The sequence below is a fragment of the Pelodiscus sinensis genome, chromosome Z, assembly GCF_052426305.1.
Source record: "Pelodiscus sinensis isolate ZL-2025 chromosome Z, ASM5242630v1, whole genome shotgun sequence".
In the NCBI taxonomy this organism is placed as follows: domain Eukaryota; kingdom Metazoa; phylum Chordata; order Testudines; family Trionychidae; genus Pelodiscus; species Pelodiscus sinensis.
In genome coordinates this window covers 4,334,555-4,358,648 of record NC_143085.1, presented here as the reverse complement: position 1 = coordinate 4,358,648, position 24,094 = coordinate 4,334,555, and the positions used below count along the sequence as shown (strand labels likewise).

The window sequence follows — 24,094 nt, the reverse complement described above, 5'->3', positions numbered from 1 at the left end:
CATGTTCTCAGCACAGGAACAATTCCCCTTCCCCCTCATATTGTTTTAACGGGTTTGATTTGCAATTAGCCAACAGCACAGACTGATGGTTTTGATATTTTTGAGAGTTCTGTTAATTCCAGCGGGCCCGGTCCTCAGCGGGTGCAGCTCCCCTAATGTGTGTGACACCTGCCAGGCCCTCTGGTACCCCCAGAGCCTCTGGCTCCTGGTTTTGAAAACAGCAGCTGCAGCTGATGGTGCTGTCTCAGTGGTGACCCTCAAAGCCCCGCTTGGACTACGTCCTGGTAGTGGAACAGAGCCAGTGAAAGCACTGCTCACCCTCCACCCACTTCACACATACTGGCTTTTCTCAGATGAACTGCAGAAATGGGGAGGCTGGGGGCATGTGGCTGAGCTGGATAAAGCTGCCAACACTGTATTTCACAAACAAGGGCCTGTTTCCTTAGCACATCTGCTCCACCCCGCCTCCAAATATTAGAATTGATCAGGGTGGATATAAGGCAATGATGCTTTAAAAAAAATTAAAAATCAGATTTTTTATTTAAAGTAGATTTTTAATTGAAATTTGATTTTCTTTTTCTTTTTTTAAAATCATCAATACATTACTAAATTTCTCCTTTCAAAATAACAGTGACAACTAAATCTCACCACACACGTGCTACACCTACAGCCTGATGAAAAATGCACTAACTGGCTCCAGTCTGCCCACCCTAAATACCAGCTCTTGCTTCTCGAAAGTTCTGGGCTTCCAATTTCTGTTTCTCAGCTGAGTAATGTAGCATGTGCAAAGACACACACAGGCTGGACAGGACTGGTTTTGTTGTGTGCTTATGGAGCGATGGCCCTGGGCCAAGCCCGGCAGAGGAGTTAGTTAAGACATTGTCTTAAGACAAAGAGACAGTACATAGGAAGGGACGGAGGCAGCACAGCAAGGAACAGTGGCATGGACTGGAAAGAAAAAGGAAAGACATCCAGCACACACACAGCTTCCTACATCCCCCCACGCTTCTGCCACAGAAAAACTGGCCTGACTTCTGGGCATAAAAGAAACCCCATCTGGGAATATTTTGAAGAAAGTTGTTCCCTGGGTAAAAAAAAGAAATGGTTTCAACTGTAAGCAATGCAACAAGAAGTCGCAGAGCCTAGTTGCAAGAATGAAGGAAAACTGCTTATTGGAAGAAAATGACGTGGATATGGCCGAGTGGATAAACTGTTTAGTAACTTAAATCATTCATTTTGCAATGCATCATTCTTCAAGACTCTCTCTAAAGCCAGGTCTGCACTGGGGGAGAAATTCGACTTAAGGTTCACAACTCCAAATATGAGAATAGTGCAGCTGGAGCTGACGTACCTTAAACTGAATGTCTGTGGCAGCCCCACTATGGGAGGTCCATGTGAGAAACTAGCCCGTCGACTTCCCTTACTCCCCATGACCCTCTGGAGTACTGGAATAATGGCGACATCACCAACAATCAATTTAGTGGGTCCTTACTGGACTTGCTAAATCGACCACCGGAAGATTGATCTCTGGAGTGTTGATCCCCAGGAAAGTATAGACAAGGTCTAAGTGTGATTTGACAAGTAAATTCCCAAGCTGTTTGCTGTGGTGGATGTTGCTAGAAAAAAAATTGGCTAGCCTCGCTCATCCTTGTGGCTGGTTTAAATAGTTAACTAGGTTCAGAATCTGTCATCCTAATCTACAGAACAGATAGCTGCAGTAAGAGGAATTTTGAGTTGCCAGTTGCTGAGTGTAATTTTTTAAATGTTATATGACATAATATATGCCTCTTATTTTGCGGGATCATGGCCAAACAGTAATGGTGAAGCCTTAAGTCTATTTCCTCTTTTACTTCATCATAACTCAGCTTTTCTTAGAGAACCTCATTCTATACTTTTCTCAAAAAAAAAAATACCGTTGAGTAAACTGGGGCTCACTCCAATTAAGATTAAAATTAAGAAACAACGAACTGTCCTGTAGCACGAGACTAACAAAACATGCAGATGACATTATGAGCTTTCACGGGCACAGCCCACTTCTTCAGATGGCTGGAGTTTAAAGGGTTCAGTTTTCAAATAAATAGCACAAAGAGGGGATGCGGGGAGAGAAGGGGAAAAAAAGGTGGGAAAGAAATTGTCAATTACAGCATCCATGCTAAATGAAGCACTGCGTTGGCCATATGGAGTAGAAATCCATCAGCCACACAAGGAAACTCACACAGATCCAAACAAACATCATTTTCCTATCCAAGTGCACAGCTTCATTTGGCATGGACACGCTAATTGACAATTTCTTTCCCCTTCCCTCCTCCCTTCTTTTTCTTCTCTCCCCCCATCCCCTTTCTCTGCTATTTATTTGTCAACCCGGGCCCCTTAAACTCCAGTCATCTAAAGAAGTGGGTTGTGCCCATGAAAGCTCATAACACCATCTACAGGTTTTGTTAGTCTTTAAGGTGCTGCAGGACCATTCATTGTTTTGTAAATTTTTCCAGTTACAGACAAACAAGGCTACCCCTCTGCAAATCTAAAGTTAAGGGCACTGTATGCACAATCAGTCTTACCTTTTTTGGTAACTTGATTTAAATATTTTATTTTTTTTGGTGAATGACATCATGCTTTAAATCCATTATTTAAATCTCCTTGGTTTAAATCAATCCACCCGGTTATTGATTTATTTTACTATGCAGCTGCACTCTACATTTGCCAGAGTATGTCTTGCTGCTTTTTGCACCACTCAGCAACTCCTGATTTTGTTGTGTAGAGAGGAAGAAAAAAGGGATGTTCCTTCTCACCAGGAGTTGTTGGCAGCAGAGTAGCTGGACCAGAAAGAAGCTGTCTGGCCACGTGCAAAAGGTTTCAAAATGACCTTACTCTCCAGATGGCCCAATGGCTCAGCATTAAACATCCTAGCTGCCATCTAATGACCGTCTGGAGACTTTAAGATCCAAAAGGGGTTTAAATGTTTGTTTGGGTAGGAGTCTGAGCTCCACAGGAAATGACACTGTAATTCAGCCTCTGGCAAAGCCTACAAAAGTCTCTTCTTGTCCACATCACTGCATTTTGGAAGGAGGTCACAGACGATTCCTCCCTCCTCCCTGAAATAATGTCTCCTCTTAGACCTCTGTCAGCATGAATTGCCTCTTCCCCCACTGCAGGCTTTCTGTAGAACATGTATTCTACATGATTTAAAGTGAAGGGGCAGAAATGCTGGATTTATACCAACACCAAGACGAATGTATTGAGCCTATACGTGAAGGGAGTAGGGCAGTAGAGGAAATTCTTCTGCAAGAGGACACAATGGAATTAAGAAGCGACAATGATGGGTCCCGATTCTGCAAATTCTTGCTCTTCACTTGCTGTTACTCATGTGAGTAATCTTTCAAATAAGGTTACTCATAGGAACTAATTTTGTAGAATCAAGACCTTACACAAAATTGTATAAAAGCCACTCTTTGCGCCAGGGATCTCCAACCTTTGTAAGTACAAGGGCACTTTCTGAATTTAAGTCAATCCAAGATCTACCTTGCACCCAAATACCCTTGTTCCACCTCCTTTCCCATCCGTTCTTTGAGGCTCTGTCCCAACCCTTCTCATCTGCACGGTCTCGCCCTGCTCACTCTGTGGAGATGGGGTACACCAGTGGGTACACCTCTTGTGCCTCCCCACCCTGCACACAAGCAGGAAGCTCTCAGGGGGCAATTCTAAGGCAGAGGGTAGGAGCAGCAGGGCAGTAGGCTCCAAGATCTATTGGTTCGTGACCACTGCTTTACACAATGCCCTGTGAATCTATGGAACTCACTGCTACAGGATGATTGCTACTATACTGTAGTAATGCATAGAGGCCCACTTTAGATACATTAGTCAAGACACTGCATGAATATGACAGATGGCCCCTGCCCAGAGAGCTGACACACTAAATAAGTATAACTACTCAGTCTTATGCTGAATGTTTCAAATGAGGGTTAGATATGAACAAGGCTGACACCGGCTAGGATAAGACATGGTTAAGGACTTTTAGTCCTCAGAACTGCCTGCCCACCATGGCCAAAGTGAAGTGTCCTGCTATGGTACAGAATACAAACTTAACTGCATGGGGGTAGGAGGCTGTACCTTTGCTGGATGGACTGTTCCAGTAATGGTACATGCCCGTCTGTGGCAAACCCCCTGAGTTGATGGACCTATTCCAGCAGGGAGATAGCTGTGTCCCTAGGATCAATTTAGCACAGCGTTGTCTGTATATTCCCTTTTAGCTCCTGAATGGACACAGACAAGAACAAGTTTGCCTGCGATCCACTAACCCACTTACCTCTCCCTTCTTGACTGGGTTATCCTCAGACATTCAGTATTCAGGTCCATAGACAGACCACCAGATGTTTTACAATGGGCCCCAAAACTTTTGTATTTGTATCATCATCATCTCTGGAGTCTGGATCTTGACTATATCTTGATCAAGATATTTGGATTTCGGCCAAAAAAAATGCATCCAGGCTCCTTGGTAGCCCATTTTGAGAGAATCAACAGGCAGGATTCATCTATGAAAGGGGGCTATTTATCTCTGGTATACAATGGCTTTGATTAGTAGGTAGCTTTGCAAGGTCCTTGCCTGAAGTTTTGCTCACAGATTTTTGGCTCTACAGTCCCGTTATAGCACAGCCCTGGCTGTGACCCTAGGTAATGCCCTCTAGTGCCCTCTTCCTAAGGAGTCTGGGTAAGCTCTCCCCCTCCCACACAATGGGTATGTCTACACTACCCCGCTAGTTCGAACTAGCGGGGTAGTGTAGACATACCCAATGAGACTTAGATGCTATAGCAATTACAGATGAATGTCTGGATCGGTGTTTCCCAATTGGTGCTCCGTGGAACCCCAGGGTTCTGCTAAGTGAAAGTAAGGGTTCCGCGAGAACGCGGCATTGCCTCACCCCCTCTCAAAGAGACAGAGTATTTTGCAGGTTTTTTTGCTCAACCAATTCTGGCGGGGCTTTTTTTTTTTTTTTTTTGCTTGCCAAATTTTACTCTGGGAACCCTAGGGGTTCCTTGAAATTATTTTAAGCTGAAAAGGGTTCCACGGCCAAATAAAATCAGGAAACACTGGTCTAGATGGCTAGCTCTCTGGGTTCCCCTGGTTCCTCCCAGCACCCCCCCCCCCTTAGAGGGCAATGTCTCTAACCAGCCTTCCGGCCACTAGAACAAAGAGGCTGCCTCCCTCTCTCCTAGTCCACACCCATAGTGGGACTGATGACCCAACATCCCCATGCCCTGCTAGGTAACGCAGCACTAAGCTCAGACCAGTCAGGGCGCAGTCACTGGAGGACTCTGCACAAATTCACTCCCCGCGCCCCCAGCATCCCAGAAAGGGGCAAATCTGACCCCGCCTTGCAGCTTTGCGGGGAGAACATCTGGGGCGGAACACAGCAATGGGGAAGGAGGAAAGGACTCTGCTCCAAAGGGACCATGTGCAAATTCATTTCAGAATGAGGGGAAATCGGAATCCCCTCCCCAAATTTCTCTCACGCTGACAGGACCAAGGGCTATTGTCTTGCCACAGACTCAGTGACGCCCAGTTCCTAACAGCCCTCCCCAAGATTAACCCCTCCCCTGCTGTCATGTCGGGGTGGAAGCGCTTTGTTGTGTTTTAGCATCACTTTGTGTGTGTGTGGGGGGGGGGGGTTTACACCTGCTTGCACTGATATATTGCTTTATTAGCACAATGCATTTCACCCCTCCTCTCACTTCTTAAAGGGCCTTGCTTACGTTCCAAATTGGTCTATTAATTGTATCCATTTCCCACAGCTCTTTTTTTTTTTACTGCTTAATTTTGCATGCACTTTCTGCCTGCCTTCCTAGTTTGCCCTGCTTCGTGTATGTCCGCGTGTTTAAACATTTTGCATCGGGGTATCGCTTTTCCGCATTCTGTGCATGCACATTTTTTTTCGCACTGCCTTCTTGCTAGTCAGCATTGTTTTATTTCTGCACCCCTTGCCAATGTGGTCAGCATTTTGCATGCATGCACTTCTCCCCCCCCCCCCCCCACACACTTTAGCTGGGCTTTACTCTTTGGCTTGCCCTTCTCTTTGCCTTGCTTGGGGATTTATTGCAACAACTGATACCGCACACACACACCCATACTCTTCCTCCCCCCGGCTTCGTCTTTTACCTTTCTGAGCAATCGGAGAACGTGCACCGCATGCTCCCGCTCGTGCTCCCGGATGGTCGCTTGGATCTCTCGGATCCAGCCCACCCTCCGCACGTAGGGCGCCGGGCTGCTCTTCCTCAGCACCCCGGACAGCTTCTCGGAGTTCAGGAGGGAGGCGAGCTGGAAGTCCCCGCGGCTCCTCTCCGCCCTCCGGCGCGGCTCCTTCCTGGCTACCCAGGGGCGCGCGTCCTCCCCCGCGGCGCTCTCCTCCTCAGGGCTGCTTTGCCGGCTCAGCCGGGAGCCCATGGCCGGGCTGGCTGGCACCGGCTCCGCGCCGGGTTGGAACCAGGCGCCGGGCGCAGGCTGGGGGGCGCCCAAGTCAGCGCCGCAGAAGCAGCATCCGAAGCGCAGTCACGCCCGTTTGCAAAGCGGAAAAGCAACCGACCCACCCTGGGAGTGGGAGAAGGGAGCCCTAGCGGGCACATCCCCCCTCCCTCCCCAGCAGATCCCCCCCCCCCCGCACCCACACAGACGTGCTTCCCCGAGTGAGGTGTAGCCGGGGGGCTGGTCGAAGGAGGCGCTGGTGGGTTCGTGCCTGTCTTCTGCAGCCAATCGAGGATGGAGCCAGGGCGGGAGCGGTTGGGTGCGGGTCCAGATCCCTCTGGAAAAGCAGAGTCTGGGCTCCATCGCCCCCCCCCCTTCCCTTCTCCTCCCTCCTGTCCCCGTGTCCTGTGAGATTTCTGCAAGAGGAATACACACGCACACACACACACTGTGCTGCTGCGCCCCGCTGCAATTTTTTTTGGAAGGAAGGGAAAGAAATGGCCACGGTGCCTCTTGCTTCAGTGGCTCCTGCCCAGGCGCGTGTTTATGTCTGCCAGCCCCGCGAGTGGGTAGCGCCATACACGCCTGGAGTGGAGTAAATTAGAGGCTGCAGTAACCGCGCCGCCGCGCCTGGCTTTTTGTGCATTCAAGCGCGGTACCGTCAGCCTTGCGATTCCAGACTCTTTTCATCCGCTGCTGCCACCTGGTTGCCCAAAAGGGACTGATGGCTGATTTCACAGACTCATAGAACACTAGGACTGGAAGGGACCTCGAGAGTCATCAAGTCCAGTCCCCTGCCCTCACGGCAAGACCAAATACTGTCTAGACCATCCCTGATAGACATTTATCTAACCTGCTCTTAAATATCTCCAGAGATGGGGATTCCACAACCTCCCTGGGCAATTTATTCCAGTGTTTGACCACCCTGACAGTTAGGAACTTTTTCCTAATGTCCAACCTAAACCTCCCTTGCTGCAGTTTAAGCCCATTGCTTCTTGTTCTAGCCTCACAGGCCAAGATGAACAAGTTTTCTCCCTCCTCCTTGTGACACCCTTTTAGATACCTGAAAACTGGCTGTCTTCCATTCTAGAGTATCAGGCCCTTTCTGTAAGCACCCACCTGAAACTTTAGCTCAGATGTTACACCTTCCTGGACAGCCCTGGGAGGGGGGTATGTTAGAGTGCAGTATTTTGATCTCCTGACTGTGTCTTTTATTTAATCCTTCTCTGCCTCTCATCTGCCACTTCTGAAAATGGTGAACCCACCCTGTAGGTTAAAAAATAAACTCAGGAGCTGGTGGCAGGGTAATAGCCAGTTTCTGGTTCTTTTCTGTGTCTGACCTTGGATAGACTTGCCAAAAGCAGCCAGTCCTGACCATCATGGGCAATGTTTTCCACCACTTCCCCTCTTAGAGCCAGTCACAGCGATTTTAGAAATCCAGACTACCCTAGTCACCCATAGTTTGCAATGGAGACTAAGATTCTGGCATGTTTCCTTGACAGGGTGTGGGAAGAGATTTTTTTCTTCCTTAGACACCCCCACCCCCACATCCTCACCCACCCACACTCTTAAGTTTCTTCTCTGGCAAAATCATCTTTACTGGGTGAGGAAAGGATGCTAGAACCCCACTAGGAATAGCTGTGTAGCTAGCAAAATTCTGATCCCAACACTGATAAAGCCTCCATCTATCCTTCCATTGCTAGAGGTACTGGAGCTGTTCTGGACCCTCCTCCTCTGTGGCATGGCTTTGGCCCTGTGAGAGTAGATAAGAATGTGCAAAAGGTTCGGATCAGGGGTATCTGGACTCACAGTGCTGCCTGGATGAATACATTGAAGGTGCATAAATATATTTACAAGGCTGGGGATTCGCTCATTTTGGTGATACTTGTGCACGTTGACTGTGTGAGGCTAGTCTTGTGCATCTGCCAGCTTCCCATTTCAAAGGTTGTTGCGAGAAAGAGAGAGGAAAAATGGTTCTTGTTAGGATAAGGCAAGAAGCAGCGGGCTTAAATTGCAGCAAGGGCAGTTTAGGTTGCATGCCGGGAAAAACTTCCTGTCAGGGTGATTGGGCACTGGAACAGCACCACACTTACAAAACAGGGTGCTGTGTGCAGTCTGAGGCGCTCGGCAGGGTAGCTGGCCTCTCCACAAAGGGGGAGTTCCTCAGGGTGGCAGGGCCACGGAGGCAGGAGCTGTGGGGGGCAGGGCCAGGGCTGCTGGGGGCTGGAGATAGACAGGGAGGAGCAGGTGGGAGGTGCAGGTGCCAGCCTGCGAATGGCACGATGAGCTGTGGGCCAGAGACAGAACGGGGGGTAGATGTGCAGCCAGCCCGTGACGAGTGACCGTTTCCCATTCCACTGGAAGGGAAAACAGCTGGTGAGAAGTGCCAGTGACTGCGGGGGTGGGCAGCCCACAGACCCTCGGCGGGGGAGGGGCCGGCTGCCAGAGTTGGCGCCGTGGCATATGCAACATGCCGCTGAGTAGGGCACCAGGAAATATGGGGGAACCTGCGTATGGCCCTGCATTGGAATAAGTGGCCTAGTGGCCAGTGACAGAGGGTATGTCTACACTACCCCGCTAGTTCGAACTAGGAGGGTAATGTAGGCATACCGCACTTGCAAATGAAGCCCGGGATTTGAATTTCCCGGGCTTCATTTGCATAAGCGGGGAGCCGCCATTTTTAAAACCCCGCTGGTTCGAACCCCGTGCCGCGCGGCTACACGCGGCACGAACTAGGTAGTTCGGACTAGGATTCCTATTCCGAACTACCAGTTCACCTCGTTCCACGTTCCTCGTTCCACGAGGTGTACCGGTAGTTCGGAATAGGAATCCTAGTTCGAACTACCTAGTTCGTGCCCCGTGTAGCCGCGCTGCACGGGGTTCGAACCAGCGGGGTTTTAAAAATGGCGGCTCCCTGCTTATGCAAATGAAGCCCGGGAAATTCAAATCCCGGGCCTCATTTGCAAGTGCGGTATGCCTACATTACCCTCCTAGTTCGAACTAACGGGGTAGTGTAGACATACCCAGAGACTTTTAAGAGCAGGTTGGACAAATACGCTGGGGATGGTCTAATACTGGGCCCTGCCGTGAGGGCAGGGGACTGGACTGGACGGCCTCTCCAGGTCCCTTCCAGTCCTAGTCTTCTCTGATTCTCACACAGAGGCCTCTAGAATTGAAAGCTGGAAGCTGAAGGCCTTATCCGCAAAGCAAGCCCAGTCGCAACCCAGCCCCCTCAACGGGCAGGAGGGGAGTACTGTCCCCAGGACCAGAAAGTCCTCGACATCTCTGGGGAGACACCGACAAGGTGGCTTGGATGGTAATTGTGGTTTGTGGCCGACTGTGTGGGGTAGGTTCATCCGTGAGGGCACCAAAGGTGCAATGTGCATTGGAGCAGCCACACACAAGAGAGCCCACCCCAGGGAAAGTCTCACCACACACTGGTCCAGGGCAGCTGCCACTCCGCCTTGCGCGCCATAGAACTCGCGACAGAGACAAATCAGTAGATCCCCCTGGGGCCGTTCCTTTCCCCCACCTTCCAGCCCCATCTACTAGTGCTGTTCTAGCCAGCTCCTGGCCCCGGCACAAGAAGGGGACTGCTGGTGACTGGCATCACCGTGACCCCCTTCCAGGTTCACTTCCCATCACCAGCGGCCCCAGCCAGCCCAGGATCTGGAGGCAGAAGCGAGTCTGAGCTGAAACGGGTACCAGGAAATAGATCCCTGTTGTCACACTAGATCTCGGGCTCTGGTTATGATGGGCCCAGTCTGGAGGCCCTGCCTCGGCTTTTACTCAGTCTCAGCCGTTAGTCCCAGGAGGACTTTTGCCTGCCCGAGCTGCTGCAGCAGCAAGTTCTGAAATCAATGAAGTCCCAAGGTGAGGCTCAGTCGTTACTCAGGCAACCTCTATGGAGGGAGTAAATCCTGAGCAAGGATGTCAGGGTTTAGTCTGATGACTTTGCAAAAATAACTGGGTGCAAACGAAACTGATGGTTTTGCAGTTGGTCCCCGGGGTGCTGGCTGTGTCTCCAAGGAATGAGATCACCAGCCATCAATGGGGGAGAGCAGGAAATACCAATCAGTGGTAAGTGGGGAAAAGTGAGGTCCAAACTGAGACCAGGGTGTCAGCCTCGCCCTTCCTCTCCAAGGCTTGATGGGACATTTCCGTTCCATGCCCAGTCTTACTGTGCCGCATGAAAAGGTACAACAATGGTAGCATTTGTAACCCAGGGATCAGTTTAATAAATGAGTATTTTGGATGACTGACTTATTTCATGGCTTATCTCCGGGACACAGGGAATAGGAACATAATCTCCTGTTGACACGTACTCCAGGATGAAATCAGCATGCATTGTTCCATGGTGGCGGGAGAACTGAAAAGAATTAGTTAATCAAAGGACGGTACCGTTACCAAGATACATCCTCTGTGCACTCAACTTGAAAACAGCCCACCAGCGAGCAAATCCTCTTCACAAACAGGGGAACTGTCTGCAGAATGAATTGTCTGTGTGCTTTAAAATAGGAAACATAATAGTAGGAATAATGGGCACTAATTAGAAATACACAGCAAGGCTAGGCCACTTTTGAGAGGGAAAACGGGAGGCTACTGGCTTATTTTAGACTAGCTAGGGCAAACTCTGTTCCCTCTCTCTGCATGTGTATGCAAAAGGCCCGTGAGCAGTGGAGCAGGGGGAGCGCCACAGCCAAAGTGGACGGCAAAGAGCAGAAGTTTATGAGGGATCCCTGCACACTGCCGTTCCGGGAGGAAAACGGGTGTGTGCGTGGGTGAGGGGGGAACAGGGCCAGACTAGAGGAAGAATTAAATGAACTCTTCCTCTCCCAGAGGCTGAGCAGGCTCTGGTTGTCATTAGAACATGGGTTGTCAGTCCCGGTTTTTATAGGTCAATGGGCGGAGAGCGGGGAAAGAGAGCTCAAACTAGGGATGTTAGACAGCGGGTAATTGGGTAACCATGTAACCTCTGAAAATCTCAGGGGTTATACGGTTACATACTGTGGGTTTTGCAGAATAAATCTTACACTGCACAGCCCACAATGCAGCTGGCTCCCTGGGAGCAGAGCTGGCTGGCCCCACTCCCGGGGAGCCGGCTGTGCTGAGGGCTCTGCAGTACAAGCTTTATACTGCAGAGCTTACAGGGCGGGGTGGCAGCCGGCTCCCCAGGAGCTGGTGTGTGCTGGAAGCCGGCTTTTAAGCAGGCTCCTGGTGTGCACCAGCTCCAGCCTGCCCCTACTCCTGGGAGGCTGTATCAGAGGCAGCAGCGCGGAGTGGCAGCCAGCTCCCCAGGAGCCGGTGCACACCAGGAGCTGGCTTTTAAGCCAGCTCCCAGTGTGTACCGGCTCCCAGGCCTACTTCCAGCTGCTGCCCCACTCCCAGGGAGCTGATTGCTGTTCTGTGCTGTGGGCTTTGATTCAGAGCCTGCAGCGCAGGGTGGCTGCCAACTTCTTGAAGCAGAACTGGAGCCTTCATGTACCTATTAATGTTAACTGATGAGCCCAGGTTTATCAGTTACCCATTTAAATAGTTATCCTCTTACATCCCTATCTCAAACCAATGCGGGGGAGAGGAGGAAAGGGGATGACAGTTCCCTTAGCTTTTTTTCTGTGGAGGAAAGGTGGGGAGAGGAGTTTAGCTCTTATTGTTATAAAAGAGACTGACTTGGTAGAGGAGTCATGCTAGTAGGTGCTAGTATGGACGGAAAAGCAGGTAACTCTCAGCAATTATAAAACAAAAAAAGCAGTCATGTAGCACTTTAGAGACTAACAAGATGGTTTATTAGGGGATGAGCTTCTGCAGGCCAGACCCACTTCTACTTTCAACATTTGGTGTTGATGGTAAAGGCCCAAATACTGGAGCTAGCTGAGCAGGGGAGACACACGGGTTTCTTTTTTGTTTTGTTTTTTTGCTTTTTTTAAGGAAGGTCTGTGCCTCGCCCTCAGGGTTTCAGAGAAAAGCTTGTAAATGCCACCTCTCCATGAAGCCTAAAGACTCCGAAACTGGAAAGGCCTGTAAGAGAACCCAACATTTATTATTTAGGGGGAAACATAAAACCCTTGGTTCTTAGGCCAATCACATTCATTTCCATACCTGTCACATAGTTTTTTGAACCCTTGTGTTGGGAGCCCTGGAAGGACCACCTGTATGCTAGCATGCACGGACTCCAGAAACCAGCACTCTGCACCGGTTTGTGGGAGGTGCTACACACACGCATCTCTAGCAGGGAGGTCCGTGTCACCCTCTGTCCCTGGTCCCCTCCAAACAGGAGATGCTGATGGACATCTCAGGGCAGGAGCTAAGGATTGGTGCATGTGTTCCCTGATCTGGCAGTGGCCACTAGGCACCTATCCCCATAAGGATCATTTGTAGGAGGAGGGGAAGAGTGGTGCAGGAACTTGCATATGGTTGGATATTAATGGTGGTTCTGCAGCACTACAGCCACTTCGAGGCAGCTGGGCTGAGACACAATTTTCCCCTAAAAGTGCCCTTCCATGTGAGAAAGCAGTTGGGGAGCACAGAGGAATGCTGTTGATGGGTCGTGCTTTGCTCTGTTTGCACAGCACCTTCGCACAGAGGTCGTGGGCCTCCTGGCCTCTACAGATACACACGGTGAATGCCACTGGCAACAGACCCCACCTCACCAGTGCAAATACATCTCCTTATTTCCAGCCAGTGGAAGGGTTGTGATTCGAGGTCAGCCACTCCTGGCTCCGAGACTCAGACTCTCTCCACTAGGCAGGGTTGCCTTTGTCACTGTAAAGTCGGGCAGCACAGGATGTGGCACTTACTGCCTCTGGGCCTCAGTTTCCTATATGGATAGTCACTGCAGACCCCTTAGGGTTATCCATGTCTGCCAGGTGCTTTGAAAATGCCCATCGCTGTCATTTTTGTACCATTTCATCCCAATTTCTCCAGCAATTCCCCAGTCCTAGGGTCCAGGCACTGTGACTTGGGGACTTTCTTCCTTCCGCTCCATGGTTTTACAAAGTATGTGTTGCATTGTCTGTCCCCCCTTGTTCAGTTGCTCCTAGGGATGTAAAAGGTTAACTGGTTAACTGGTTACTCAGTAAGCATTAGCCTTACTGGCATGCCTAACTGGTAAATGGTTAACCAGAGGGCCCCGCCAGTAGGAGCAGCTGGATCCCACATCCCCCGATGGCCCAGCCAGCAGGACCTTGGCCAAAATAGCCTGGAGTAGCCCCCCCAGTCGAAGGGGGGCAGAGCAGCCTGCAGTGACGCTGGAACAGCCCCTGCTGCCTGCAACAGGGCTGGCAAGACCCTTGCTGCTAGGGCCCAACATCCCTCCATAGTTAACTGGTTAAATGATTGAAATTATATTGTTCATCTTACTTACTTAGTTCTGCAAGCCTCAGCACTCCTTCAGAGATTACGGGGCTACCCCGGTGCAAACAGAATTCGCTCCCTCCGTGGTTCATGGTGTGACGGCAATGCCAATAGCCCCTTGCGTGGGGCAGACAGTCTATCACACACATTGTACGCTGGGCAGGCCAGCGGTGGATGCTGCTGCTCATATATGCAGTTTTGACTGTTGTTGCTAGGCAGGAAACATAACTGATTAGCCCCTGTTAAGGGGATTAAGGGATGTGGAGAGGCTGCTGTGCCAGGCGCCCGGGGGCATTCAGAGCATCATTTTTGGTTTACCAATAAACTGGCTCCGTAGGCCTTGGGCGTGGCCAGCTCGCATTGGGGTGCTCTGGGCAGCAACATCCCCTCTGGCAGCCTTCTCCAAGCCCACCCTGAGCTCATTGGTCTTGTTGTCTGAACGTAGCTATAATCCCTGGAGATCCGTGCTTGCAGCTCTCTGTGCCACTTGCAGGGAACTTCCCATCGCTGGCAGGTCAGTCCCTCCTACTCTTTGTGTCCCCCTCTCCCCCGTTTAACGGCCTGGCCTCCATGCCCTCTGCCGCGGGGTGTATTGGGAAGCAGGGGCAAAGTCTGGCCAGTGCTAGTTTAAACAAGGCACTGCGGGTTCCAAGTCTGGGGTGGGGGGGAATTGCTGTCTGGCCATTGGGAGAGACCAGTTTCAGGGGAGGAAAGGAGGGAGAAAGGAGGGAGAATTTCCTACCTCTCTTCTCTGGATGCTGCAAAATCGCTCCGAGTTTGGTGGGCAGCATAGTGGCGGATTCCCCCCATAACAGCACAGCATTTGTGAGAAGGCACGCTGGTTTAGGGGTGGGGGGAGAATCTTTCTGCCTCTTGGTGTGGGGGACACATGCAGGCCATCCCTGCTAGCAGGAGCTGGGCTACCGTACAGGGAAATCCTTGAGAGCAGGGTCTGCGTGGGCAGTTGTGACAGCCCCGTGCAGACACAGCTGTGGCCTGCACTGCATGGCATGTTTGTAGCAAGGCCCCAAGTCATGTTAAGTAGCTCTGAAGCGTTCTTCCTTCTCTCACAGCTGCGGCTCCCTTGTCAGCTCACAATGTCCCTTTAAGGTTATGGCACTGCTGGGCAGGGGCCTGTATCTGTTCAGTGCCCCGTAGGGAGGGCAGAAAGGACAGAGCTCTGCTAACTACTTATGGATGAAATTCCTGCTGATCGTGTGCAAACAAATCCAATTCCAGTAGAGCTCCCCAGAAAACACACTGGCTGGACTGAGCATTCCCTAGATGTCTCAGAAGGGCAGCTGGGTTAGTCTGGAACTTTAAAAACCACGAGTTGTCCTTAGAGACTAACACAAATATATAGAGAGAGTATCATGAGCTTTAGTGGGCAAAACCTACTTGCTCATCTGAGGAAGTGGGACGGGCCCAGGAAAGCTCATGATATTACATTGATATATATTGTTAGTCTCCTGGGTGCTACAGGACCCCATGTTATTCCCTGTGGGTATGTCTATCAGAAAATGATACGCAAAATGCACTCCACATTTTGCGTATTTTTTTCCAACATTTTTGTTAGAAAAGGCTTTTCTGAAATTTGGCCCATCTACACTGGGCCAAATTTCAGAAAAAAACCCCTCTTTTGAAAGCCCCCTTCTTCCTCGTGGAACGAGGAATACAGGGGTTTCCAAAAGAGTGTGTTTGCTCTTCCACAAAAAAAAAAAAAAAAAAAAAAAAGTGGAAGAGGAAACGCTTTCCCTGGACACGGCGGAGTTTTTTCAGGATACCTCTAGTATCCCCAAAAGCCCCCACAGTCTAGCCACACCCTAGATTAGGGATGGGCAAGAGGCAGTCAGCAGGATGGATCCAGCCCCCCAAGCCACTGGATCTGACCCCCAGCTGCCTCCCCAGAAACTTTAGGCAGAGAGCAGTTCAAACTGCACTCTGGTCTCTGGGAAGGGAGGAAGGAGGCTCCGGGTCAGCCCCGCCCTGTAGCAAAATCTCTCAGTTCTCATTGGCCTGTTTCCAGCCAATAGGAGCCAAGAAATTTGCTGGCGGCAGGGTCAGCATGTGAAGCTTCCCTCCCTCTTCCCCCTCCCCCAATCCCAGCACAGAGCCACATGGTCAACCAGCCCAAGAGCCTGGGACTGCAGCAGACAGACTGCCTAAAGTTCCTGCAGGGCTGCTGGCTGGGAGCCACCTAGGTAAGCGCCTCCCATCCAGAGCCTGCCTCTGGCACTTTTCCCCCTCCTTCTCCTCCAACTACCTGTCACAGGCCACCACCCAAATCCTCTGTACCCCGTTCTCCCAGGCCACAACTCCCTCCCTTCTACAGCTCTCCAGGCCAAAATCCTCTCCTGCACTCATACCCCCTCCTGGACTCTGCACGCCAACCCACTGCCCCAGATCATTGTCACCTTATTCACCCAAACTCCCTCTCAGCCTCCACACTCCCTCCTGCACCCAACCTTCATCCCAGGCCCTGCACCCCTTCAATAGAAGTGCGGCCCTTGACAATTTGCCAAAATCTTGGCATGCCCCCCCTAAAAGTTATTGCCCCTCGCCCCTGACCTAGATGGAAAGTCTTGGCCATTTGTGCTCTCCAGGTCACACTTAGAGTGTGTGGACACGTTACTGCGAACACAGGGGAAATGACTGACCTTAGGCAGTGCTGCATGGCATGGCCACGCCTTACCTTCCTCAGGGATCCAGGCTCTTCCTACGCTTAGAATGACCAAATGATAGAGAACCTGGTTTTTAACCAGCAGTAAATAGTGGGTCTCGCAATCCATCCCCTGAAATGTCCTTTATCCAGCAACGACGGCTCCATCCACTATCTGCTCCCCGGTGGCTTGGGCAGCTTCTGAGCACAGCTTCACAGAGGGCGTTCACACCAGAGGCTTACACCAGGGCATCTGACAAGGTGGGGTTTTGCCCCCGAAAGCTGATGCCCAAATGAATCGGTTAGTCCTTCAGGTGCCACAGGACTCCTCGTTCTTTTTGTGGATACAGGTTAGCATGGCTCCCATTCTGGGACTAATCTACACCAGTGATACTCAGACTGAGGCTTGGGAACAGCAAGCAGCTCTTCGGTGTGCTTCCTGTGGCCCTTGGCAGCACATGATATTAAAACACTGTGATGCAATTATTAACCAATCAGAATCATAGAACCATAAAACACTAGGACTGGAAGGGACCTCGAGAGGTCATCGAGTCCAGTCCCTTGCCCTCACGGCAGGACCCATCACCGTCTAGACCATCCCCGGCAGGTGCCTGTCCAACCGAGAAGGCTTTTACTATGTTATTAACCAATGGTAAGGTTCCGTCCAGCCCTATATTTGTCTAATTACAGCCAAACCTGTTGCTTTTCATGGTGTCACCTCTCTCTTCTAGCTGAAGCAAACTCTTCACTGATTTGATCAGCTACAGAAGGTGGAAACTCCAGCCCTCAGACTCCACCCCATCCTTCCATGGCTGTCACACTACCCAGTCTGTCACTCTTCTTGGGCTGAGCATTGTTATTCCTTTTCTGCAGTTTAAGCCACCCCCATACTGCCCCAGCACGGCTCCTAATCCCAGACCAGTGCTTTGTTGGAAAGCCTGGCCTTAGCCCTTCATTTTCTAGCTCTCTAGCATTGTATGGTTTTGGCGCAAATGTTCCTGGAAGGGAATATTCCCTTAACTGGCCAGGGCCTTTTCTCCTTGAGAAAGCAGCGGCAGTTTCACATAAATCAGTTCATAAACAACATAGTTAAAGTAGAGCAAACCAATGTGCCATTCTCTTATTTTTGGTGTAAGAGCAGCTGATCTGTGCATTAACGCCTGTGGGGGCAGCGCACACACACACATGCACACCCCTTCAGGATCTGTGTTGGCTCAGAACTTGATCAAACGACTAGTCCTGTGGCACCTTAGAGATTTAACAGATTTATCAGGGCAAACATTGGTTAAGTCTCTAAGGCGCCACAGGACTCCTCGTTGTTTTCGTAGGTACATACTGGCACAGTGACCCCCTCTGAGACTCGGCACTAGAGGTTGTCAGGAGGGCTGAGCTGGCTTTGTAAGTGCAGGTTGAATCTCTCTAGTCCAGCATTCTCTGGTCCTTAAATATCCATGGCCTGGCATGATGTTAGTTCACTGGATATCCACTTTTCATGGGTGTGACCAAGTTTACTGCAATCCCAGAAAGTTTATTTACAGCCAACAGTCCTGGCTCTCTGTGGTCTGTGCTGTTATTTAGCTCTTATTTACCCCTGAATGTTGTCTAGCAGCCCAGTATGCAGTGGAAGTGTTGGTGATGCTGCTAGACAACACTGAACTCCTGTAGTCCAGCAAATTCTCTGGTTTGGAACCAGTCAGGTTCTGAGGATGCTGGACTAGAAAGGTTCAAACTGTAGCTCATTCAGGGTGATGCAAAGCTCCATCAATGGCATAAGCTCTTTAACTCACAGACCAGAAGAATAGAAAACTTCAGAGGCCTGATCCTGCTCCCCTCTAGGCAAAACTTTTGCTTATTCCACTGGGCGCTGATGCAGGTCTCCAGGGAGAAATTCACTCTGAGTAAACTTCCAGCACAAGGCCCATGTACTATTAAGGCATGGAACTGGGCCCGCTGCAGAAGGGTCCGGGCAGGAGACGATTGCTCCAGAGGACAGGAGCTGTGTATGTATTGTAATTACATGCAATGCTGTAATATCGTGTCATTTGGTGCTCCAAAAATGCAGGAGAGTGAGGTTAGGATTGCCAGTTTTGGTTGGACGTATTCCTGGTGGTGTCACATCTGTTATCGTTAATTAACGATAAATCTTTAATTCTTGGAGCCTCCAGGACAGTACTGGAGGCCAGTTGGCAACCCCAGCTGGAGAAAGAGCCTCATGCCATTGCTTAGCCAGATCTAAGAGTCTGCAATCCAGAGAAGGACGAATCGCGTGTCTCTGTTGTGTGGGAATTTTGGCCCTTTAGTTGCCATATCAACCTGTTTGCCGTTCACTGCAGGCTTGGGAACACGACCAACTGGCTCTGTTCCTTTTCCAATCAATCTGCTTTTCTCTCACAATCTCAAGGGAACCTTTCTTTGAAGAAACTTCTATCAGTTAAAAAAAAAAAGTGAAGTGTTTCCAGGAGAGAAGGTGGCTCAGATTTGCAGTGTCAAAGTCAGACAGGACTCACAGTTTTGTCAGACCACTCTGTTTATTCAGCAAAGCTCTGCTAAAATGCATGGAGAAAATGTGAGTGCCACACAAGGTTCAAACCCCTTGATTTATACAGTCAAAAGAAAGCCAAAATTAACAGGATTAAAAGGGGGGCAAAACTTCACATAATTAGTGTGAGGCTACTTAAGTATTCTTCATTTCCACATCAAGCACACAGCAATCTCCTGTCCAATTGCTTGGTTATCTCAATTGTTTTCTCCCTAACACCTAATGTTCCTTTTCCTATTAACTCTGGCTAGCACTTTGTAATCTGCATACCTACAAACAACATTAACATACTTTTCTTCTTCCTGTTCAGAGACAAACAGAATTCCTTCAACTTATTCAATTATTACAGCATAATTCATCTTTCTCTTATAGTATAATTCTTTCTACTTTCACAGCAGACTGGAACATAAGTGCCTACCTTTCTGCTGCATACACCTTTGGAGTCACAGCAGGCAGTTTCATTGGCTCACACTGCCTCCTGGGACTGCAGTTATTAAAGGTGACCTGGCAAGTAGTGAAAATAACTGGGCGGGGTTGTGCCCTTATGTTGCTTCTTTGAGGTGCATAAAACCGGCCTCAACTTTTCATTTCCTGCTCTTTTTTTCACTTTAGAAAGCTAAGTTGTGCCAGGGTTCTAGGATGACCCAAATGTTTGTGGAATAGAGACCACCCCGGAACTGAGAACGAGACTTGTATAGGGAAAGGATTTTTGAGTCAGACTGTTTAATACCCTCTGTCTTCTGGTAACAACCCAAACTTCAAGGACTAGTTGAGTTTTGCATAAGCGTTGTTTTCACCAATCCTTCCGTTAAGTTGTGAGCGTTCCCATTGCACATCCGTGGAGAAGTGCACAAGCCAAGGAAGAGCTAAGCTGATGTTCCTGATTCATATGGCCAAGCGGGGAAAAACCCCGCAGGCCAAAAATGCTTTGTGTGGCTTATGTATTCATCTGGAAGGCAATTATATGATGGCTCCTAGTTCCCATCAGGTGGAGGAAGGAAGCAGTGAGATGGCTGTTTCTGGTTTAGAACATGTGGGGCTTGTTAGAGGAAAATAAAGCAGAGAGAAAAATGGATTAATTCCTTTGCAGCTTGCTTGGATCTGGCCCCTGAAGCACAGGACTTTTCCCTCCTCACCACTGGGGGTCCCATGCTGGTGCTCCAGTCCCTCCTCCCCCTCCCCCCCCCCCACTGTTCTCCCTCAGGCTATGGCTACTCTGCTGGGTTTTTTTTTTTTTTGCAGAAGAGGATATACAAATCACACTCTCATTTGCATATCTTCTGATTCTTTTTGCGGAAGAGGTGCTGCCGATAAAAAGACCTGCGTAGACGGGGCCATTTGTTGGGAAAAAAAACCCACCTTTTTTCGCAAGATGCTGTAAACATTGATTTTGGAGGAAATGCCTGTACAGGTTCCCAGCTGTGGAAGGGGACGAGAGAGGAAAAGCCCCAAGCCTGCAGCTCATTTGCAAGACAGTGGCGGACCACTAGTGGGCTGTGGACCACATTTTGAGAGCCACCAATCTGCAGTCACCATGTTAACCTTTGGAGTAAATGGGATTTCTAATGAAGCGATATCAGAGGCCAATGGGCATGTTATAAAAATACATTGTCCTTCTCTGTCCACTACCTCTGGCTTATGTGTGTTAGGCAACATTGGCCTTGTAACATCCGGCACAAAAGACCCTTCTTCATCCTTAAAGGTTCCAGCAGACTCGGAGGTACCTGCTGCAAGTAGATCTGCTGGGAAGGAAGTACTTTTCCATCAGCAAGAGCTGACTCATCATAACTGAATGTTCTGCAGGAATGGGATGATTCTGAAGAAATTCTGAGGGAACCAGCCAGGCTTTTGATTTTGCTGCTTGTTCCCTTGGCCTGAGGGAGTCCTAGCTTCTAGGATCCCAGCTCCTCAGTGGGGTACCTCTCAATTAGAGCAGTCCACCCGATAGGCTGCCTTGGCCTCCAAGCCCCCAGGAGGGGGGACCCAGGGACACAGGGACACAGGCTACAGGGCAGCCTGCTAGGCAAGCCCAGGCTTTCTGAATTGCTGGGGAGTCAGTTGGCTAGTTCCCCACCAGGACAGCTTCCCAGGTTGCCCTCTTGCCGGTGGGCAGGCTGACTGTGAGCTGGCAGCCGGGACAGCTATTCAGATATAATTCAGAGGGGTTTTGGTTGTTTTTCGTGGAGCAGACAATCCCGTCAGGGTCAGCCAACTCCAAGCCTTCGACGCTCACGAGCCAGGCCCTCAGGACATACGAGACTGGCTTCAAATACTGAGATTTTTAAGAATAACAACTTTAGGGATCCATTTATGGCTTGCTGGGGTTATAGCCTTCCCGGGCCATGTTTTCACACTTTCCTCTGCGGCCACCAGGAAACTGACCCGGCGTGAATGTCGAGATTGTCCCAAAACCTCATGTCACCTGGAGCTGGGACCTGAAGAAAAGCACCCAATATTTCAAGCGCAAGAGTCAGATTGCAAGAGCTGACTTTATAGCCGGAGAGAACGGCAGTAGTTTCATGATCATTTTTTACTCAGTGCCCCAAGAGGGAGACCAGGGTGCCCGTCTATCTCGAGGGCGCTGGGTTACAATCCTTCTTCTGTCTCCTCCAGAACCTCCTGTTGAGGTTCTGGCTGCACCTCTCCCCTTACTTACTAATCTATGCACATCCCATCTGTGGCCCCACAAAGTCATGGGATCTCCTGGTCAGCCTCCTCCTGGCTTTCGCCAAGATGGCCATTTATAAGACCAGGGAACAGAGGTTGGCTGAGGTAGGGGCAGCGACTGTATCCTGTATATGCCTCCAGGCAGAGTTCCATAGGGCGGTGTCTTCGAGGGGCAATGGGCGCTGTCCAGGGCTCTCTGCTCAGTGTCCCCATCCGGTTCCTTCATTTTAGCCCTTTGATCTCTTCCCCCCTGTTTTCTTTTAATTTGTAATTATTTGGTGTTCTGGGTTCTGTGGACACCCCGTAGGCTGTGTGTGAGTGTGTATATCCCGAATATTCCCGGGCTCCAAAGGGAGCAAACATCAGAGACACAAAGTAGTGATAATAAGAATGATCGTTATTCTTATTAAACTTCGGTCACTTTACTCTGCCCCTACGGCCTGGCCCAGGTTGAGTGGTATTGTGTGATAGCTGTGACCTCACCCTATGAGCCAAAATGGGACAGTGGGGGCTACTTGACAACCTAACTTCAAGAGGGAAGACAAAATCATAGGTCATTAGCTGGCTTCTCTGTAGCTGGGCACTTTGATGAGTCATTTATCTCAGTGCAAAGGGAGTGCAGTGCAAAATGCTACCCAATCTGAGCCATCGTGTAATACACAGTCACCTCTCCAGGAGCAGAGGTGCAGAGAGGGGAGGGTGGGGGGGAGGCAGTTGCCCCCGGGTGCCATGCGAGGGGGATGCTGCTGGGGTGGGAGCGCACAGCCTCATGCGTAGTGGTGAGACCAGTGCTGGTGGGCCATGTGCTCCCTGCAATCAAGCTGCCTAGGTAGGGCCGGGTGGTGGGAGTGGGAACTTCAAAGGTACATTTTCAGTACATCTGGTGCTTGGCTCTGCGGGAGATGGTGGGGGGGGGGGGATTGGGTTAGAGTGGGAGGCAGTGCCTGGCGGTGGAGGAAGGGTGAGTGCATTGGGTTAGGGCAGGGAGGCTGGGGTGCCTGGCTGTGGAGGAAGGGTAAGGCATTGAGTTAGAGGGAGAGCTGGAGGGCTGGCTGTGGAGGAGGGACATTAGGTTGGAGTTGGGGGGGATGGTGGTGCCTGGCTCTAAGGGAGGGCATTAGGTTAGAGCGGGGCAGCTGGGGTGCCTGGCTCTGGGGCAGGGGTGGGTGTGTTGGGTTAGAGCAGGGAGGCTGGGGTGCCTGGCTCTGGGGCAGGAGTGGGTGTGTTGGGTGTACTTATACTTTTTTTAAAGGGGTATTTTATTTAAAAAAAAATTGAGAAACACTGCTCTATACTCTACCATTCCTGTTGGCCTCCCTGTTTCCTTTCTCCTTCGGCAACTTGGGCAGGCAGCAGTTTTGGTAAAAATACCTGAGCCATGTGCACTCAGTGCCGCTCAATACCTGAGCCATGTGCACTCAGTGCCACTCAATACCTGAGCCATGTGCACTCAGTGCCACTCAATACCTGAGCCATGTGCACTCAGTGCCACTCAATACCTGAGCCATGTGCACTCAGTGCCGCTCTACCTCCGCTGGGGCGGGATAAGCAGAGCCTCAATTCTAAAGGAGTTGGCATTACAGAAGTGATCGATCCCCCCATGTTTTGTTGCGGATTTTCCAGAGCAAACGCTGGTGTTGCCTATAGGCCACCCACATCCCCCAGTCCTAGCAGAGACTTGGGATTAACGTGGCTTTCTCAGCTCACGTTTTATACATGTTCGGACGCTGTGATTGTGGACACCTGTTAGGCAATCTGCCCAAGGCAATCTTGACATCTATGGCTTCAGCAGTGTGTGCAGTTTGGAAGAGCAGCTCAGAGAGACCTCTCCCCTTTACTAAGGAGAGCATCTCACAGCAGCATGAAGGAAAAAGTCCCCGTGGCAGACAGAAAGCCAGGCTTGCAGGGTATCCTCAGCCCTAGGCTGCTTATTGCTTCAAGTGCCTTCAAGGAAGTGAGAGTGAATCTCATGTTGTGTGTTAGTTTTATTTAAAAGTGTTTCTGAGTGTTATTTTAACAGGAAACTTAATCTCTTAGGGTATGTCTACACTACCCCGCTAGTTCGAACTAGCGGGGTAATGTATGCATACCGCACTTGCAAATGAAGCCCGGGATTTGAATTTCCCGGGCTTCATTTGCATAAGCGGGGAGCCGCCATTTTTAAAACCCCGCTGGTTTGAACCCCGTGCAGCGTGACTACACGGGGCTCGAACTAGGTAGTTCGAACTAGGCTTCCTATTCCGAACTACCGGTACACCTCGTAGTTCGGTACACCGGTAATTCGGAATAGGAAGCCTAGTTCGAACTACCTAGTTCGAGCCCCGTGTAGCCGCACTGCACGGGGTTCGAACCAGCGGGGTTTTAAAAATGGCGGCTCCCCGCTTATGCAAATGAAGCCCGTGAAATTCAAATCCCGGGCTTC

General features: G+C 50.2%; 1 protein-coding gene across 1 annotated transcript in view; it reads right to left on the bottom strand.

The window, feature by feature from the left end:
- LRRC75B (leucine rich repeat containing 75B) overlaps positions 1-6,777 on the bottom strand; it is a 29,004-nt gene extending 22,227 nt beyond the window's left edge. Inside the window, exon 1 of the mRNA XM_075897983.2 lies at positions 6,152-6,777. Coding sequence (XP_075754098.1) covers positions 6,152-6,436 — 285 coding nt within the window. The 5' untranslated portion in view covers positions 6,437-6,777. The remainder of the gene's footprint in view (positions 1-6,151) is intronic.
- Positions 6,778-24,094: the final 17,317 nt, after the last annotated feature.